Source organism: Saccostrea cucullata, unplaced genomic scaffold, assembly GCF_032062105.1.
Source record: "Saccostrea cucullata isolate Sc308-1 unplaced genomic scaffold, CSIRO_AGI_Scuc_v1 ctg240, whole genome shotgun sequence".
NCBI classification, from domain to species: Eukaryota; Metazoa; Mollusca; class Bivalvia; order Ostreida; family Ostreidae; genus Saccostrea; species Saccostrea cuccullata.
Window position 1 is genome coordinate 330,717 of NW_026930783.1, and position 21,401 is coordinate 352,117.

Here is a 21,401-nt window from a genome sequence, read left to right on the forward strand (position 1 = left end):
TCAAAGCCCACCCCCATCCACTCAATTTCAACGGTTTGGAAAGATCTAGGCAGTAGGTGTGGTAGCAGATGGGCCAATCTCCTATTCAGGGGTACATGGTATCCAACAGTAAAGGATGTCCTGCAGTAATTAGAGCGACTGGGGGGTCTTACTCGATAGAGATTATTTTATGTGAATTTTCATTTTGAGGGTACATTAAAACTTAAAAAATTGTGAAATGAACACTTAGAAGTTTGGTTCAGTGTATTTTCATTTTTCGGCGTAAAAATATTCCTTGAAAATTAACTTTAATGCATATGATGCTTACATGTAAGTATAATTATTATAAAGAAGTTACTTCATTTAAGATTTAAATATATTCTTAAAGTAACTAGTGCTAATTGTAACGGGAACCGTTACACATGTTCCCCAAACGCTCCCCAACTCCCTTTTGGTGCCATATTCCCTGTAAGCTTCATTAAATAAGACAAACTCTGTGCATTTTTGCTTTTAACAACGTTTTCCCAAAAGGATACCAATTATATTCAAATTTTTGCATTGCACCCCAGCGCATGTGAATGCATGTGAGTTATGACCACATCATCTTGTCTACACTATCTATATATTTTAATATACTATATATTAAAGCATTCCGTCCAAAAGTAATAAAAATCACTCATTCAAGTGTATTTTTAATTATACTCGTTCTAAATGCACGCACGTGCGTGCACGTGCATGATGACCATACCTTCTTGTAGGAGTCCCTTACATCGATCTATGTTCTAAATAAATCCCATCCGGTTCGGTAGAAAAACAAGGGAGTTATAGCCATTTCAAATTTCAGCCAATCAGATTGCAGCACACATGCATGTGCGTGATTTCATGATTTTTTTCTTTACGATATTGTAGGTTATCCTAATGCATGACTATATTTTAAATTTCAAAGAATTTCGTCAAAAAACAAAGGATATATAGCCATTTAAAGTTTCATCCAATCAGATTGCAGCACGCGCACATGCGCATGCTTTTATGAAAATTCTTTTATATCATGCTGTAGATCTTCATAATGTAGCACTATGTTCAAAATTTCAAAGGATTATGACAAGAAACAAGAAAGATATTGAGACTTTAGTTTCAGCCAATCAGAGCGAAGCGCACGTGCATGCGCGTGAGATCTTGCTATTTTGACCATGCTATCTTGTCTATACTTCTAATGTATCCTTACATTATAAGTTTCAAAAAATTTCATCAAAAAATAGAAAAGTTACGGCAATATTCATTATATTAGTCATTTCACGTGTTGCACGTGCACGCTCTTGCAAGCACGTGCGCGCAAAATGACCTTGATTCCGCAAATCTACATAATATGTCTACTGACCCTAAAAAGGTTTTACCTACATCGGACGAACAGTTTACAAGATCACTCCCGGACAAAAAAGTACCCAGGAAGAAGAAGAAGAAGAAGAAGAAAAATAATAATAACTAGTGCTAATTGTAACGGGGACCGTTACAGATGTTCCCCAAACGCTCCCCAACTCCCTTTTGGTGCCATATTCCCTGGAAGCTTCATTAAATAAGACACACTCGATGCATTTGAGACTTTAGCTACGTTTACCCAGAAGTGTACAAAGTTCATTCAAATTTTAGCACGCGTGCGCATGTGAATGCATGTGTGTAATGACCAGATCATCTTGTCTACACAATCTATATATTAATATACTAAATATTAAAGTATTTAATCTAAAAGTATTAAAAAAGATGCGCTCATTCAAGTGTTTTTTGGATTTTGCTCATTTCACGTGCACGCACGTGCATACTTGAGCATGGTGACCATACCTTCTTGTAGATGTCCGTTACATCTATCTATGTTCTAAATCCCACCCCGTTTGGTTGAAAACCAAGGGAGTTATATCTGTTTAAAGTTTCAGCCAATCAGATTGCAGCGCACGAACATGCACGTGTATGCATGTGCATGGTGACCATATTTTCTTGTAGTAGACCAGTATATCTATCTATATTCCAAATCCCATCCTGTTTGGTTGAAAATCAAAGGAATTATAGCTATTTAAAGTTTCAGCCAATCAGATTGCAGCGCACGTGCATGCACGTGTTTTCATGATAATTGCTATATATCATGTAGTAGGATATTGTAATGCATGGCTATTTTCAAAATTTCAAAGGATTTCGTCAAAAAACAAGAAAGATATTGAGACTTTAGTTTCAGCCAATCAGAGCAAAGCGCACGTGCATGCGCGTGAGATCTTGCTATTTTGACCATGTCATATTGTCTATGCTACTAATATATACTTATGTTATAAGTTTTAAAGCATTTCATCAAAAATTTAAAAAGTTACACCTATATCAATTAAATCGGTCATTTCACATGTTGCACGTGTGCACGCTCTTGCAAGCACGTGCGCGCAAAATGACATTCGTTCCGCAAATCTACATAACATGTCTACTGACCCTAAAAACATTTCACCTTAGTCGGATGTATAGTTTACGAGATCATTCCCGGACAAAAAAGTACCCAGGAAGAAGAAGAAGAAGAAGAAAAATAATAATAATAATAAGAAACAGAGTAAAAACAATATGTTCCCCAACTTCGTTTGGGGAACATAATAAGAAACAGAGTAAAAACAATATGTTCCCCAACTTCGTTTGGGGAACATAATTAAGGAGTAACTGTACATATAATGTGTAATCTTCGTAAACAGATCTTCGAAAGCAAAGAGACTGTGCATCAGTTCTAAAATCCATACCAAACACAAAAGGGAAAGATGGCGTCTACACTATTTACCAGATATGAAGACAAGGAAACTGGTGTACTGTGACATGACTACAGAGGGAGGGGGTTGGACGGTAGGAATTTCATGATTTTCTATTTTATGGTTTTATATATTTTGCCTAGACGTACAATTAAAGTTTTATAATTCATTTATTTAAGGTTTACTTTATTTACTTTTGGTAAAGATATGTTTTCTGTATGTAATATAGATTATATCGACCTTGAATAATGATCTTTTTTCGTGTATGATCTTTTACACTGATTTTATTAGTTTTTTCATTATATACATGTAGGTTATCAATAAGAGGATGGACGGATCAGTAGATTTTTATAGATCCTGGGATTCGTACAAAGAAGGATTTGGTAATGTGGAGGGAGAATATTGGTTAGGTGAGAGATAAATTGATTGTCCATTATATGAATTATATGGATAACCTCCAAACGTAGTTTAGATAAATTAGATTATATATCCTAATAATACCGAAGAGACCCTTAATAGATATTTCCTATTTAAATACAGTTTTTAACCAGCACAAAACGAACATTTAGAAGAAATCTTATTTATGCTAATAAATGCAGACTCAAACTGAGCTAAATGTTATATCTCATGTTTATGGTTTATATTGCAAAATGTCTTCAAAACAAATCTTTACAAGTCTTAAAAATCCTCTCCTTAAGAATAGCAAAGCCATAAATCATATTGCTATGAAAGCATTTTCAGGTAGTGTAAATTTAAGTTTGTTGAAATCCTGACCCCGAAGGAGCCATAACATCAGATCAAGTTTTACATAGAATTATATAGGAAATAACAATTTTCTTTAAGAACAGCGAAATCGTGATTTCGTAGTCATAGCGTACATTCAAGTTAGGCTTCTAAGCGCATTCAACACAATATTTTCCCTCATAACCGTTAAGACTTTCATAAAGTGGTTTCTCCCCAAATACTATATTTGATTGCTTCACTCTTTTTCCGTACAAACAAACATTCCCTACCTTCAGAAAATTCAAAACAATTTTTACTATCTGCATCTGTATTTAAAATTATTGTTTACCCAAAAAGATTTATATGACTGTTGCCTTTTTATGTCACCTGAGTAAACCTGAGTTTAACTCAGTTTATATATTGCTATATTGCTATATGTTTTTGTCTGTCGTCGTGGTCGTCCGTAATGTGTTAACATTTGAACATTTTCAGCTTCTGCTCTGCAACGACTCAACCATTTTCAACTAATTTTAATACATTGCATCTATGGGTGAAGGGAAGTAGAATTCATGAATTTCGTGGTCCCTGCCCCCCTAAAAATCTTCTTCATTACTTCTGAACATCAAGCAGTCAAACTGTTGGCATGTTTGTAATCAGCATTGAGTCCTCTACCAAAATTGTGAAATTCATGGCCCCAGGGTCAGGGGTTCTAGTGCTAGGGCGGGGCTATATAGATTATATACCGGGGTAGTAAAATGCATTGTTTCTTTCAAAATCGTCTCTGCACATGGGCAAAAAACCAAATACATAGTTATGTTGATTATGGCTGCCTCTTCCAAAATTGTGAATTTCATGACCCCAAGGTCAAGGGTTTTGGTGTTAGGGCGGGGCTCTATTGATTATTTAAGAAATATTAACGTTCTAAATCAAAAAAAAATGTAGAGTAAGGCTTCATAGTAAGTCAAAGTACTGTATTTACTATTTAACTATAGTAAGGGCTTTAGGTTACCATCGCAATTTTTTGTTATAGAGAGTACTTTGTTATCTTCATTTTTTTCTTCTTTTTATTAGTTTGATATATTTATTTTGAAGGAAAGTGATGAAATTGTTAAATTTGTATGAAGGATATGATTACACCAAGAAGAAATATTAGCCTAGTTTGTGTTTACTGCATCAATTTCTTCATGTTATTTCATATTGGTTTGTCTGCTTGCCATACATCTGTAAAAATATTAATAGAGGAAGTTTTCGTTTTTTTTAGGAAATGAAGCCATTCACTTACTCACTAAAAGGAAAGAACATGAACTGAGAGTGGACCTTCAGAAATTTACGGGTGAAAAAGCCTTTGCCAAGTATTCAAAGTTTACTGTCGGAAGCGAGTCCCAAAAGTTCAAATTAACAGCAACTGGGTACAGTGGTACTGCAGGTGATTTATTATTAACAATTAAAACAAAAATAAATTATTCCCTCTAAATATGACAATGATTGTTTCCCTCCTCAAAGTTTTATGCACATTCATATTCATATAAATGGATATTTATCGATATTGACAACTTTCATAGGAGTAGTAAAGTATGTGATAGACTTGGCTAAAAAGTGAGCATTAAATGGCTTTGAACAAACCAAAAGTAGGACAAGAAATGTAAAAAAAAAAATTAATGTCTTTTAGGTGATAGTTTGGCGTGGCATAATGGAAGGCCGTTCTCCACGAAGGATGCAGACAACGATTCTTCAAAGAAGTATGCCTGTGCTGTTCGTGGTAAAGCTGGCTGGTGGTTTAATTCTTGTGATAACTCTAATCTGAACGGACCTTATCACAAATCTGCAGTCAAATCGGATGTTAGTATTAACTGGGACCACTTTGGAAAAGGTTTTTCCTTGAAAACTGCAAAAATGATGACCAGGCCCGTAAAATAAATAAATAAATAAATCAGTGCGAAAGTATCAATAAAGAATAATTAAACATGTTTCCTTTTTGTGAATTTGAACAATTGTTTCATCAATATTTTGAATCTTCGTTTGGGGTATATATGTAATAACATTTGGATCTGTATGGAATAATATTAGAATTTAAAAAAAAACCAAACAATTTTACATTAAGGGGTTTAATATATTTTGAACGAAAGTTTAAGGAAATACACACGCTAATTCTCGATTCCTGCCTACATTTTGCAACCATATAATTCAATATAATTGGCAATTTGGCAATAAATTCTTTGTTAAATACAAAGAATAGTTCAATAGAAATTGATGAACTGTCATAATACCAGCGCTAAATAGTAAATCATCCAAAACTCCAGCTCTTGAAAAAAGGGGGGTAGACGATATTTTCCATTGAAATCGGACTTTCAAACATCACCATATTTTGAAATAGTCTTGGATATGATTAAATATTTCTTGTTTTTTTTCGTATGTTTAAGGCCAAAAAAATAAAAACATAAATGTATTAATGAAATACCAGTATAATTGTTTCAGTTGTAAATCGCTTTGAAATAGGTGGGAAATAAGCATTTTTGTCGTTTTTTTGTCAATACATGTAAACATATGCCCCCCCATGGTGACACACAAAAAGCTTAGGAATGAGTTTATTAAATAGCAGTCCATTTTACCTGTAACAAGGAATTTTGAGTCACCGAGGGAATGGTTTAAAAATATTTTCCGTTTTCCGTTGATTTCTATAGTGAAAAACACATGTTTTACCAAAATTTTAGAGTTATAATTGAATTTCTTTGTTTTTCCAAATCAGTAATGTTTTAGGAAAATCCATATAAGTATCTATAAAAATATCAAAAATTCATCAAATTTGTTATCTTTTGAAAATTGACTTGGAGGTAGGCGGGAGAACAATACTATCGTTAGCAGTTCTTCATATTCATTACAAGATACATATGAATTTTAAAATAACATTGCCTTATGACCTTCAGATTTGAGAAGTCATAATTAAATAAAACAAAAATCATAACAATTTTAAATTATTATTAACTAAAATCTCATATACAGTATACTGCAGCATGAGTAAGGGAAATGAACAATGAAAAATTTGAGGTCATCCTGTTTATAACAATGCTTGTTGTGAGGTTACCATTTAATAAAGTCTTTTTCTTGTAAAACATCTAAAATTGAGACAGACATACCAAAATTTGTTATATATTTTTTTATTTCAACCTTACTTTGATATATCGTATTGACATTGAATGGAAGTAATTGTTATTAACTGAAAATGCATCGACAATGTAAATGTTGAGTTGATTTAGGCCAAAAAAAAAATGTTTTTTTTCTAATGATAAAGATTTTGAAAAAAAATCTGCTTTATACGAATACTGAAATAGGTCTTCTAATAATGATATAATAATAACAATATCAGCCTCCCAAGCAAAAAATACTGCAGAATTAGAATGATTACGGTGTTTTTAATTTCACTATGTTCATGAATTCAGAATTTTCCGAAACTTTAAACCATCGTGATAATTATTTAACTTATTTTCTTCCAAAAACACAGGCATACCACCTGAATATTTATTTACGATTCACCGTAAAATTAAAACCACCGTAAAATGTAATTTCCTTTCAAACCGTAAAATTTTAGACATGTGAGATTAAAGACGTCTACAGTACTAAATACTACATAATTAACGAACTTGTTGGCAAAGGACCATATGGTTGAGTTGTTTTGTTTTATATTATATGTGTTATTGATTTGGTCATTGTCTTTATATAAGCTTTATGGAAGAAGTACCAGTCTACCTGATCAAGGCATATACAGTACTTCACGACTGATGGGATCCACTGACAGGATCTTAACTTCTCCTACGCACCTGATCCCTTTGTTGCTTTGTACGCTAAATCTAGGGATGCATGCACACCAACGGACTTGTTTCGGATGCGAGAGATGACCAATAACTACGGTATATAGCCTACATTGACCAAACACGAATGGATGCAACCAAACTCGTGTGCTCTGTGTACTATATAGCCGACAGTTTAGAGTTGTGAGTACATGTTCAATCTCTAGAAACTAAAGCCCAACCTGGACCAATTTATTATTGTTATTTATTAGATTGTTATAAACGAAATTTCAGAATTTCATACGTTAACCTTTGCAAATGTGTTTCACAGTGCGTATTGGAAATTGAAATTATCCCTACTGCCAATATACTGAAATATTAAGCGCTTTTCCGGTTGGGTTTCCCTTAGTTTGAGCACAATTTTTGACCGCTTTAGTGAAAAAACCACATGCTTAATTTTCAAGGAAGAAAAAGCTTAAATCGTACATAATCAAATTACATCAATCATTCGATACAGTTCGCTTTAGCATTTGTACAAGTATATAATGATTAATGTCTATCGAAGTACTTTAAGTTAGTCTCGCTCAGGACAAAAACAAAAACTTCGATTCTCAAAACCCAATTGCTTTCTGAAATCTTAATTTATCAGCTAAAATTTGTTTGAAATATTTTGTTGAAAAGGTAATTAAAATGTACATGCTAGAAAAACTTTCTGAAAATAAATTGAGATTAAAATGTTAGTTTTTAAAGTATTAAGCGTACGATCATAGAACTGTGAACAGGTTTTCTTTTATGGTCAAATTATTATTTGTACACTAAGCAAATGATCTTTCACGTATCCCAATTATTCAAAGGGATTGCATTGTTTTATATTATTTTACAATATGTGAACTAATAACTAGCAAAGAGTTTACATGGAGAAATGGAAACTCTGTTGTAATGGAGATCAATTTGAAAACCGAAATCACGCATCAAAAGTTGTCATATTTATTATATTATCATAACTAATTCCAGTTACACACGTATAACATTACAGAATAAAAAAAGAAAGCGATTCTAATTACATCGTCAGTTACCATTTTTGTGAATCTAAGACAAAAAATTATGAAAAAATTCTGACAATGGTTTTATTATTCTGCTTTAATAGTCAAAAACGACATTTTACCAACAAACAATTCGTTCCAAGTCTTTTAGATAAATGATAGACTTATACTAGGTTCAGCATAAGGGAAGCAGAAGGTGAATCTCTATGTGGATTACATGATTACACTTTCCATGATTTGCATTTTCAAAAAAATTGTATAAAAACTTCTAAATCAACATAATCAAAATTTTTGCGGATTTTGAAAATTAAAAAAACATTTTGTCTCAGAGCGGGGGATTGTACACGCCTTATACGCCCTCTTTCAAAATAGACATCATTTCGGGAGTATTTTACACTGTTTTATAAACGTTTGACAAAAAAAAAAGCTTAGTACTAAAAAAAACCCTTTAAAAAATGAGTGAAAACGACTGCGTATAAAAATATATGAACTATTATTAAAAATATCAGTAATTGTAGTTATCCACGTTTATTTGAATTTCAAACAGCTAATGAAACTTGAATCTATTGCTTAAAACCCTCAAAACAAAATTTACAATAAGATGTAATTGACAAAAACAGCAAAGGTCTGAGAAGAGAAGAGAAGAGCAGAGTTTCTTTCCGAGCACCGAAGACATTATTTATTAAACGACCCTTGTATAAGGTGACCTACCGATGTACAATATTAGGTGTCCTCTGGCCCCCCTACTGATGTACTATATGAGATGACCTTTAGTCCCTCTACTGATGTACAATATATGGTGACCTCTGGTCCCCCTACTGATGTGCAATATAAAGTGGCCTCTGATCCCCTTACTGATGTGCAATATAAGGTGACATCTGGTCCCCCTTCTGATGTACAATATGAAGTGACATCTAGTCCTCCTACTGATGTATAATATAAGGTGACCTCTGGTCCCCTTACTGGTCCCCTACTGATGTTCAATATGAGGTGACCTCTGGTCCCCCTACTGGTGTACAATATAAGGTGGCCTCTGGTCCTACTGATTCACAATATAAGGTGACCCCTGGTCCCCCTGCTGATGTACAATATAAAGTGTCCTCTGATCCCCTTACTAATGTGCAATATTATGTGACCTCTGGTCCCCCTTCTGATGTTCAGTTAAAAGTGACCTCTGGTCCCCCTACTGATATACAATAAAAAGTGGCCTCAGGTCCCCCTACGGATGTACAATATAAGATGTCCTCTGGTCCCCTTCTAATGTACAATGTAAGGTGACCCCTGGTACCCCTGCTGATATACATTATAAAGTGACCTCTCATCCCCTTACTGATGTACAATATAAGGTGTCCTCTGGTCCCCCTACTGATGTTCAATATAAGGTGAACTCTGTTCCTCCTACTGATGTACAATATAAAGTGACCTCTGGTCCCCATACTGATGTACAATATAAGGTGTCCTCTGGTCCCCTACAGATGTATAGTATAAGGTGTCCTCTGGTCCCCTTATTGGTGTACAATATAAGGTGACCTCTGGTCCCTCTACTGATGTACAGTACAATATTAGGTGACCACAAGTCCCCGTATTAATGTAAAATATCGGGTGACCTCTGGTCCCCGTAGTGATGTACAATATAAGGTGTCCTCTGGTCCCCCTACTGATGTTCAATATAAGGTGACCCCTGGTCCCCCTACGGATGTACAATATAAGGTGTCCTCTGGTACCCCTACAGATGTATAGTATAAGGTGTCCTCTGGTCCCCCTATTGATATACAAGAGAGGACCTCAGGTCCTTCTGCTGATGTACAATATAAGATGACCTCTGGTCCTACTACTAATGTAAAGTATAAGGTGTCCTCTGGTCCCGCTACAGATGTACAGTGCAATATTAGGTGACCACTAGTCCCCGTACAATATAAAGTGACCTCTGGACCTTCTGCTGATGTACAATATACGATGACTTCTGGTCCTACTACTGATGTACAATATAAGGTGACCTCTGGTCTCTCTACTGATGTACAGTACACTATTAGGTGACCACTAGTCCCCGTACTAATGTAAAATATCGGGTGACCTCTGGTCCCCGTACTGATGTACAATATAAGGTGTCCTCTCGTCCCCTACTGATGTACAATATAAGGTGACCTCTGCCCCCCTACTTGTGTACAATATAAGGTGTCCTCTGGTCCCCCTACAAATGTATAGTATAAGGTGTCCTCTGCCCCCCTACTGATGCACAATATAAGGTGCCCTCTGGTCTCCCTTCTGATGTACAATATAAGGTGTCCTCTGGTCCCTCTACTGATGTGCAGTACAATATTAGGTTACCTGTAGTCCCCCTACTGACGTACAATATAGGGTGACCTCTGGTCCCCCAAATGATGTACGATATAAGGAATCCCCAGGTCCCCCCTATTATGTGCAATAAAAAATTACCTTTGGATCCCTATTGATTTAAAATGTAAGGTGACCTATGATCCCTCTGATGATGTATAATATAATGTGACCACTGGTCTCCCTAATGATGTTAAATATAAGGTGGCCTCTGGTCCCCCTACTGATGTACAATGTAAGGTGATCTTTGGTCCCCCTATTGATGTACAATATGAGGTTACCTCTGGTCACCCTTTATTACTTTCACGTTTCTGATAATATATATACTGTATATATTAGAAAGTTGATCTTTATAAAGTTATAAATATGATTATTTTGGAGTAAGACAAAGAAAATTGGGTATCATATAAAATTCAATTAATATATAAGGTGACCTGAGGTCTCCGTATTGATATCGATGAATTTACTTTCGTGCCTTTAATGCCTGGAGAGTTCCTAGAATGTTTTATTACTACGCAATATGACGAACTATTTGCGGGGGACCCCAGGTCCTAGTTGAGCGTACGTTTTATCCTTCTGCGTTTTAAGATGAAACGGTGGGTAAAAAAAGCTAGATCTGAGAAGAAGCTTGGTTTAGTGTAAAATTCATCGATACGAGTGCCATTCAAAACGTTTCACCCGTTCAAAGGACAAATAAAATGCTGACGACTTTGTTGCACAATGACATGCTGGTGAGATAATTATCTGTCTGTATATTATTTTCCTCCCCCAGGTTTTAAATTGCGCGTGGTAGCTATTGCATATTGCCAGCGACATTGTTTAGGTCTCTGTTATAGCTTACAGTCTATTCATCATTCTTCAGAAGAGGGTTGCTTATGCATCAGATGTAATGAATAAAACTATGGGAGAAGTTAAGTCCATTTGAGGAAGAAATAAACAATAACCTGAAGAAATAAAAAAAATTCAACTATTAAAAGGCAAGAATATACCAATATATACAGGCATGTAGTATCATTTGTATCAGCCAGAAAAATTATTTTACACTTAATTGAAAAAATGTTCATCCTACTCCCCAATACTCCCTGTCTGTTTTATGATAGGAATTATAATTTTAGGCATCAAGTAAATTTTAGAACTATGTCTACACATTCACCTAACACATATTTAAAAAATGAAGATATATTGAAAGACTTTTAAAGAATTGATTTTTTAAAATATATTTTGACCAACATCACAAAATTCATATAACTGGCCAAAACTTGAAGATGATGAAATAAGCAATTAAATGTTCTACTTTCCTATTTGTAAGCATTATGTGTCCAGTGGTAAGGAAGAATAGCATAAAAAAGAATGTACAAATGTTAATAATTGATTTATCAAAAAAAAAATTTTTTTCTCCCTCGGGACTTTTTTTATTCTCATGTTCATAACTAAACCTAAACATAAAAAAATGCTGGCCTTATAATGAAAAAAGGGGCCTCTTTCAAAATAGATAATTTCAGGGCCGCTGGGTCAGGGGTACCAAGGGGGTACTTTGACTAAAAATAAATTAATGCTTCGAAATCTGCCCTTTGATAAGCAATGGTGCCTCCTTCAAAATATGTGAATTTCATGGCTTTTGGATTAAAACACGAACCAAATACAATCGCTGGAAAGTTGTTACATGATACTCAGGTGACCTATAAGGCCCGTGGGCCTCTTGTTCCTAATAACCGTTCAGACTTTCAAGAAGTGGTTTCTCTACAAATATTTTATTTGATTGTTTCACTCTTTTTTCCAAACAAACAAACTGTCCCTACCCTCAGAAATTTTTCAACAATTTTTACTTTTTCTAAATCTGTATTTCCAATTATTGTTTGCCAAAAAAGATTTTAATGATTATTGCCTGTTTTGTTTTCTCATTTTCTCCTCAAATTATTAATGAATTTGTTCACAACTTTGTAAAGTACGGTTCACTTTTCCTGAAAATACTGCAGTAGTTCGTGAGATTGCCAAAACAAACGAATTTTGAGAAACATGTTTCCACCATCGCCCTGATTTTTTGTAGGGTCCTTTCTGCTAATCTCCCAAATTCTATTGTTACAATGGAGCTAGATTATTTTCGTACTTCTTCTTGTAATTCGTAATTTTGAATTGCATCAACTTTTGCATATTTTTCCATACTGATTTGTCTGTTTACTACCGGTATACACGTACATCTGTAAGAGTTATTAATTTGAATGTTCTTTTTAAGGAAATGAACACATTCACTTAATCACTAAAAGAAGCCAATGTGAACTGAGAGTAGACCTTCAGAAATTTTTTGGCAAAAAGGCGTTTGCAAAATATTCAATTTTTACTGTCGGAAGTGAGTCCCAAAAATTCAAATTGACAGCCACTGGGTACAGTGGTACTGCAGGTAATTTATTAACAAAAAATATATTCTGTTATACATGTAAAATATCAGTGATTGTTCACTCTTTCTTTAATAGAAATAAATATTTATATAATTGTATGCTATGATAAGGGCGACATAAATAGGAAGAGTAAAATATCTGACAGATATCAGATGATGCAGATAGAACGTAATCATTATTGATGATATAAACATTACAAAAGTTGGTGTCCAAGGAAATGTAAAAATAAAGGTTAATGAAAATATATTTTAGGAGATAGTTTAGCATATCATAATGGGAGACCATTCTCCACGAAGGATGCAGACAATGATTCATGGAAGAATTTCTGTGCTGTTGATAGGAAAGCTGGGTGGTGGTTCAATGGTTGCGATTATTGTGATCTGAACGGACCTTATTACACATCTGCAGTCAAAACGGATCGTAGTGTTCACTGGTATTATTTTGGAAAAGAAGACATCTCCCTGAAGTATGCAAAAATGATGATCAGACCCAAAAAATAAAAAAAAATGACTGAATTAAACATGTTTTCTTTTTTCTTTTAATTTGATTTGAAAAATTCGTGAAAAATACTCGCATGGTATCTTTAAAAATATCGTTTCTCAGAAAATAGTTTGGAAGAAAGAAAATACTTGTGTAATGCTTTATAACAAACCCTAGATTCGCTTAAAAAAAATTATAGAAAAAGAATTAAATTCTCGATCTGTTTTCACCAGATTCTGACTATTTATTATTTTTAGCGAACTCTTTTTTAAAAGAGAGGCAGAGTGAGCATTCAGAACACCATAATAAAAATAAATGAAAAAAATAAATGTAGATTTTTTCTTTCTTTTAATATCAAGAGATTATTTTCCAAAGTCAGAGCATGCATGTCCCTTGTCTTATTTACAATGAGCTTACTATTTTTAACCATAGATTTGACGTACACCTATTTGAATGTTTCTATAAATTCTAAATTGTAGTTCTTAAGAACGGGAATGTTATTCATTCAATATTACAGGAAAATCTGTCTACAGTTCTGTATGTAAATAATGAACCAACAATTAGTATGCAAAACGTTTGTCACCATTCGACTTAATAATAGATTGTATTTGCTCTCAGGGTCATTGTATCGGCCAGAGAACTTACGAAATGATGACTTTGAACGAGACTGCAGGTAATCTTGTTTCATCAATTTATTTGTCAGTAACTAATCTCGTTCTAGAAATTATTCATAAGCAGAGCAAGTTCGAGATAGTGTATCGAATCAACTGGTATATAAACCTTGTATTCAAGTGATGTAGGTATAATGCTGCATAAATAAGGCATATTGACGATTGAAAAGGTAAATTCATCACGTTTATCATAAATCTTGATTACTAGATTAACATTAACATATTTTTCTAGTTAAATATCCAGATTTAAAAACAGATGAACATATGTTTAAGACTCGGTGGTATCTTTTATTTCAAGCTCACCGGAATATGACATGAAAAATATGAATGAACAATAAACTAATTTTTTATTCAATTGTATAGTTTTTCGCTGTTGTTACAATGCGAAATTGTGTAACGAGCCAGCAAAATATATTCTAAAAGTAATGTATTACTTAAATTTTATTCTATTTCACTAGCTTAAACATTATTCATATTTAATAATTAATTGGTAGGATTTTAATATGCTCTTTGCTCATAGATTATGACAGTTTCCAAAGGTCTTTACATGGTTACTCGTCAAATACAGCCGTCTTTGAATCCGTTCTTTTAACATCAGCCCTTTTCCCGTGCTAGACCCAGAAACAGTGCATCTCATTAACTTCTGTATATTCTGTACATTTATATGACTCTAAAGCGCAAGATAATAACAGTGTTTCTCATTTAATTGTTCTATACACTGAAAGAAATACCTAAGTAATTTAGCTAGTATGCCCCGTAAAGCGTTCATCGTGATTAGTAATCATTGTTTTTACTGGCTAAGATAGTAAGTACATGTAGTAGGTGTCCCATGGAGCGTAGGTCGTATAGATACCTAATGAAAGTTACTGATGAATTCTAAATTTACTAATGTTATCAAGTAAATCTTCAAATACCTAGTAAAAACTACTTTTAAGGTTTGTATGGACAGTAAATTTACTAGTCTTTTTAGTGACTTTTACAATTTTTTTCAGTGATACTGCTTTCCATTTTAAAAAGCTGTAATTATTTTACTTACTAAAATCTAGCATCATGAAAGATACGTTCCACTGCAAAATTTTAAGGTTTAAAACCATAAATGTAAAAGAATTTAATTTCTATAGTAACGATTTACTATTATAAAAGATAATATTTGACTCTCATTTGACATGATTTCTTTATGCAGCATTGTCCTTTTTGGCGCTACATTTCTTCAAACCCAAGATGTGCATGGTAGGCCTAAACGTGCAAAGTACTCAGAAAAATACACACCTTTAAGAAGTCATTTGAGAATTTTAACTAAACAGTATCAAATAAAGCTCGATAAATTAAATCTATAAATACCTATTACTGTATAGAATTTTACAGATGTACACCATACCATGTATTGATAAAATCCCCTTAAAAGCTACGACTTTGAGAACCTCAAAATGTAAGGACGTTTCGTTAAGTTTTGACGAGATATTGAAACATAATAGGGCTTTATAATCGTATATAAGTTCTATGATGTTAAGTTTTATTACTTAAAGAATGTCAGCTTAATTTGTGTGAAAAACCATGTGAGCTTAAAAAGTGGAGGGAGCTTAATTGAAAAGTTGTAGTCGTGAAAGTAAAGAAACTGTCATGGGCGGATCTAAATAGGGTGGGTAGAGTGGTGTAAGTGGGTTTCTGGTTAAGTGCTTTTTCTTACTGGGGCATTGACTACCAAAACATTAAATCCGCATTTTACCTTTATTTATATCTTAAACATGAAATTATCGACACATGTTGACACGAAATCAAAATATCATGTTACATTTTAATTATAATAAAATACTATATACATGTACTCTCCTTAGTTATCGTACAAGTGCCTGCAGACACAGAAGAAAATATGGTTTTATTCAAAAATAATTTTGTGGTACTGTGTTTCTTTCTGCACTTTTCAACTACATGTTGTATTACTCCGCATTCCCATCTACAAGGTATTTTGAAGTTGTAATTTTTATTGTAATTAAAAAAATATCTGAGTACAGATTCAAAATTTTACATTTATGTAAAAAATAATTCTTTCTGTATAGATAATGATATATATCAATGCTTTGTTTATCAGGAAATGTTGAGTCTCTACTGAAGTTAACTCGCTGGAACTGGAAACACCTGAACACATCAGTCAAAGTGGACACCCCAGTCTCTGTCGACATTTCTCTTCTGTCTCACTATAGACTCACTGGAAAACACTTTAACAAGTATCAGAGTAAGTACTTATAATTTTTAAGTAAAGAGCGCCCGCCCCCCCCCCCCCCCCCCAATAAATCTATTGTGAGAAGTACACGTATCAGTCATTTTTCATGTAAAAATAACTCCGCGTTCCTTGAAAATAAAATTTAACGAATGGTGACTATATATTTTTAAAAGGAACTTATATATACTCTTTGTGGGATTTAAATGTATTTTAAAGAATTAAAGTGTAACTGTACATGTAAAATGTAATCTTCGAAAACAGAAGTCCAAAAGCAAAGAGACTGCGCATCAATTCTAAAATTCATACCCAACACAAAAGGGAAAGATGGCGTCTACGCTATATACCCGGATATGAGGACAAAGATATTGGTGTACTGTGACATGACTACAGAGGGAGGGGGCTGGACGGTAAGAAGTTTCCTGATTTTGTATTTTATGTATATATTTATATATATATATATATTGGTTAGACGTTCAATAAATTTGTATAATTCATTTATTTTATGTACATTACATTTTCATTTGGTTAAGATTTGTGTTCCTGTATTTTCTTAGTTTAATTTGTAATATCGACCTTTAAATAAGATTTTTTGTGTATAGTTATTTTGTTTCCCCTTCCATGATTTTAGTAAATGCTTAATTAAATAGATTTTCTTTTCACACGCAGGTCATCAATAAGAGGATTGACGGATCAGTAGATTTTTATAGATCCTGGGATTCGTACAAAGAAGGATTCGGTAATGTGGAGGGGGAGTATTATTTGGGTAAGAGATAAATTGATTGTCCATCATATGAATTACATGTACATGCCCCTCCCTTCAAATAAAAATTCATTGTTAAAAAGTTACCTGTTCTTGAAATAGTTAATAACAGTTTTGGAATAAAAATTTCAAACTTGAAGCTCATATTGCTTTAATATTGATTTTGAAATAATTTATTACAATTTTGTATAAAGAGTTTTTATTTCAATAATGTCTACATTTTACTCCTCATTGATGTGTCTGTTTGCTTTACTTCTGAGTTATTAAACTAGTTTACATTTTGTTTTCTAGGAAATGAAGCTATTCACTTACTCACTAAAAAGAGGCAATATGAACTGAGAGTGGACCTTCAGAAATTTTCTGGCAAAAAGGCTTTTGCAAAATACTCCAAGTTTTCTGTCGGAAGCGAGTCCCAAAAATTCAAATTGACAGTCACTGGGTACAGTGGTACTGCAGGTGATTTATTATTATTTCCATTTCTATTTTTTTTCTCTGTGATAACTCTTTGAAAGTTTGGGGACTATATTTCTTGATAATTCTACCAGAATGTAATTCTACCGGAATGTAAACTAAGCAGGTCAGTTGGTCAGGAGCTAAGGAGGCCTAATATGAATGCACATCTCGTGCGCATCTTTCTCTGTGTCTGACGCTAAGGAGGCCAAATATGCATGTAAATCTCGTGCGGCTGCTTATGCCCTGGCATACTACACTAACTAGACAGTGATTCTTTGAACAAAAATATAGATTTTTATAATATACGTATGTATGTCCGTGAATTTTCAACTTTTTTGAAGTTGAGATTTTATCCGTATAACCAAAATTTGTAAATATGTAAATATTATGCAAAGTTATTCTAGACAAATATAGAGACAAGAAAATGTACCAAAAAATATTATATATTTTAGGGGATAGTTTAGCCTATCATAACGGAAGGCTCTTTTCCACAAAGGATGCTGATAACGATTCGTGGAAGAATTCCTGTGCCGCTGACAGAAAATCAGGATGGTGGTACGGAGCTTGCGATGAGTGTGATCTGAATGGACAATACCATAAATCTGCTGTCAATACGAATGGAAGTGTTAACTGGGAGCACTTCGGTAAAAGAAAAGCACCTATTTCATTGAAATCTGCAAAAATGATGATTAGACCAAAAAATTAATAATTAATTTGGTTTTAAAGTATCAATAAAATAGTATGAAACATGTTTCTTTTTTGTGAAATGTACATTTGTTTAACTTAAATCGATATTTTGACATTTATCTGTGGCTTTATATCAATATAATGACGTTTGGAACCATGAATGGCATAAGTTGCATAACCAAGAATATTCTATACATTGAATTTTCTAGTACGAAATGAAAATTATGTCACGAGTAGGACACACAGCATAAAAAAGTCCAACCAAAGTTAAAGCATTCCAAAGGATAACTTCATTATAGATAGGGATTTGACCTATAAGACCGGGTTAGGTTTATTCTCTAGAAAATGCTTGTCGATTTCCGTTCCGATTAATGACATTAGGCTGAATACATATAACAATTTGTTTTTCTTAAATCTTTATTTCAGTGAGTAGAGGTATATATATAGGGGTAACCCTTTCATTGGTTTTCTGAGTTTGTTATCTCAAAATGTAAAAACTGACAAATTTACTTTACTTTTCATTGTTCATAATGTTAATGTCTACTGTCTCTGAAAGTCTATTCTTCATGAAAGGCTATTTATGCGTGGATATGATAAAACATGCCATTAATGTGTACAAATTATATAAATCTAAATGAAATTCAAGGTTGCACAATTACTGACATATGTATCTAAAATCAATGTGATTAAACTCTAAGGAATATATACATGTCAACTGAAATTCATCGCAGCTCAATGCTTTCAAGAATACCTTTATCGAGTAACACATAGTGAGCTATTCTTGTCCTCGGAGAAAGTTCTTATACTTAGGTTTTCTCCGCCTGACTGGCAACTGTACATTGGATTGTTACGATTATTTGATCTCTCTTAAGTGTTTCTTTTATCAAGAATGGACATATACGATCGTATAAAGGATGGATAATTGAAGGAAAATACACAAGTCTATAAAAAAGTCTTTGAAAAGGCGAGAATTTAATAAAAGGTACCAGGTGGATTCGAACCCCCGACTTTAAAAAGAAAGTATCTACGGTATAACAGTTAGCATATATATCAATTGAGCTAGTCTGACTAATATAATGACTGATATAAATTTGAAGCAAATTAACAAAATCAAGTTCCTTTTTAGTAGGTGTTTTGTGAATATCGACCCGAGGGCAGGAGTGCCCCTAAATAAATCCTATCTTAAATTATTCCTTTTATCCTAACCTATCAAAATATCAGTTTTATTTAGGGGCAGGTCTGCCCTGAAGGACTTCTAGGCCAAAATTCATGCAAAAATCAACGCTTTAACGGACAAAATGATGTTTCGGCCAATATTGGAGGTTTATTATAAATATGTAAATAATAAATTTTAGGTATATAATACAAATTTGAAAGAGTTAGACATATATACCTAGAAAGTAACAAATAAAGGTTTATTTTTAAATAATCCCCTTTTCCGGGAAATTGTTTTCTCCTATAGGTCAATTCTTTCTCATAGTGAATACATCCTTTTTATGTTATTCATCAATTTAGAAATGAGACATACTGAAAGAAGGGCCCTTATCAATTAAAAACTAAACTTGAATTTAAATATCTTTTTAGTAAATAATACGACAATTTTTCAAATACAAAAAACACATTACAAGAATGGATGTGGATAGTGTAAGTAAGTAAGTATCTCATAAAAGTAAAAATGTTTAAATTAACAATCACTCTTTAAATGAGAAACTATAATTTAAAAAAAATTAATACGTAAAAGTAAGTAAAAATCCAAGGTCAATAGGTCAAATTTGGTGGTACCCAAAGAAAAGTCTTCCGTGAAATATGAAAGCCATAGCCCCATCCACTCAATAGTTATTGGCTAGGTTTAATTTGACAACAGACAGAAAAACAGACAGACAGAAAAACAGAGAGGACAAAAACAATATACCGTTACTACCCAGATCTTTCGATCCTATCATTTGGATTTTGTTGAGATAGAAGTCAAAAAAGCGCTTTCCATTCTTATTCCTACATGTAACTCCACGGCCATGTTTGTCCTTAGACTTCTCACAGTCAGTGGTATCAGTACCCACTTTCGCATTCAGGTCTCCCATGATCATTAGCATGTCATGGCGAGAACTTAAAAGACAGTGTATCTCATAAATGTAAAGATCTTCATTTACAATCTTGTTCTAGAATATGTGAATTTAAAATAGTCATTAAAACGTAATAGGAATCTGATACTTTTGATCAAAATTTAAACGAATATGATTAGATTTAAATATTGATTTTACGACTTTCAAGTTTGAGACATCACAAAGATCGCAACGAGAAAGCTTAAATAGTTGCAACCAAGAAGTTGAGTGTTATTTTCTTCAAGCAAACAAAGTAGCCTTGAACTTATGAAAATACGACTAAAAAGTCAGCGATATTTCTTTCGTTGGAATAGATATCTACTCTATGAAAGATTTATAAATCATGTTTTTAAATATGATGTAAAACAATTAAAATTATTGAGTCTAGGATAACATTCTTATTAGATGATAACATTGGTAGTTCCATGTAAAGACATTTAAAAATTTCCCAGGGGGGCGGGGGCATTCAACCTTTGTGTAGGTTCTCTTTGTGTTTGCAAATAAGGGGAGTATATACAACAAAAATGTTGTACACGAAGTTTTTGACCAAATCAAAATCCAGTAGCACATGTATGCATTTCAAAGCACATTTCAAGAAAGCAAGCAATCATATTTTCATAGCCAAACCCCGTTATCGTGAATCCAATATCAAAAAGTCTAATATTGGATTCCAAAACTTCATAAGAACCCTTACAAACAAAGATTTATAGCGGGTTCCAGTAAATGTTCATCCAAGCCTCCTTTTTTACTCTTCACTAGGATTTGAACAGTAGTGAAAGAGAAACTTCAAGAGCACCAATATATTCAAGAAATGGTGTAAATCAAATGTGGATACTTAAAAATTCCATGGAACTTTTAGACAATTTGAAATCACAAGATCTTACCAAAATCAACAGCTTAAAAACTTATGACTTTTCAACTTTATACACAACCATTCCCCATGATAATTTTTTTTATATCATTGACTTCTGCTTTTTCAATAAAAATGGAACTCGTAAATTT

At 33.2% G+C, this 21,401-nt stretch overlaps 1 protein-coding gene across 1 annotated transcript in view; it reads left to right on the plus strand.

Moving 5' to 3' along the window:
* The first annotated feature begins 2,702 nt into the window (after window positions 1–2,702).
* LOC134230101 (uncharacterized) overlaps window positions 2,703–21,401 on the plus strand; it is a 34,118-nt gene continuing 15,419 nt past the window's right edge. Inside the window, exons 1-11 of the mRNA XM_062711888.1 lie at window positions 2,703–2,841; window positions 3,061–3,157; window positions 4,732–4,896; window positions 5,140–5,378; window positions 7,264–7,375; window positions 12,866–13,030; window positions 16,015–16,140; window positions 16,269–16,412; window positions 16,662–16,807; window positions 17,067–17,163; window positions 17,452–17,616. Coding sequence (XP_062567872.1) covers window positions 2,785–2,841; window positions 3,061–3,157; window positions 4,732–4,896; window positions 5,140–5,378; window positions 7,264–7,375; window positions 12,866–13,030; window positions 16,015–16,140; window positions 16,269–16,412; window positions 16,662–16,807; window positions 17,067–17,163; window positions 17,452–17,616 — 1,513 coding nt within the window. The 5' untranslated portion in view covers window positions 2,703–2,784. The remainder of the gene's footprint in view (window positions 2,842–3,060; window positions 3,158–4,731; window positions 4,897–5,139; window positions 5,379–7,263; window positions 7,376–12,865; window positions 13,031–16,014; window positions 16,141–16,268; window positions 16,413–16,661; window positions 16,808–17,066; window positions 17,164–17,451; window positions 17,617–21,401) is intronic.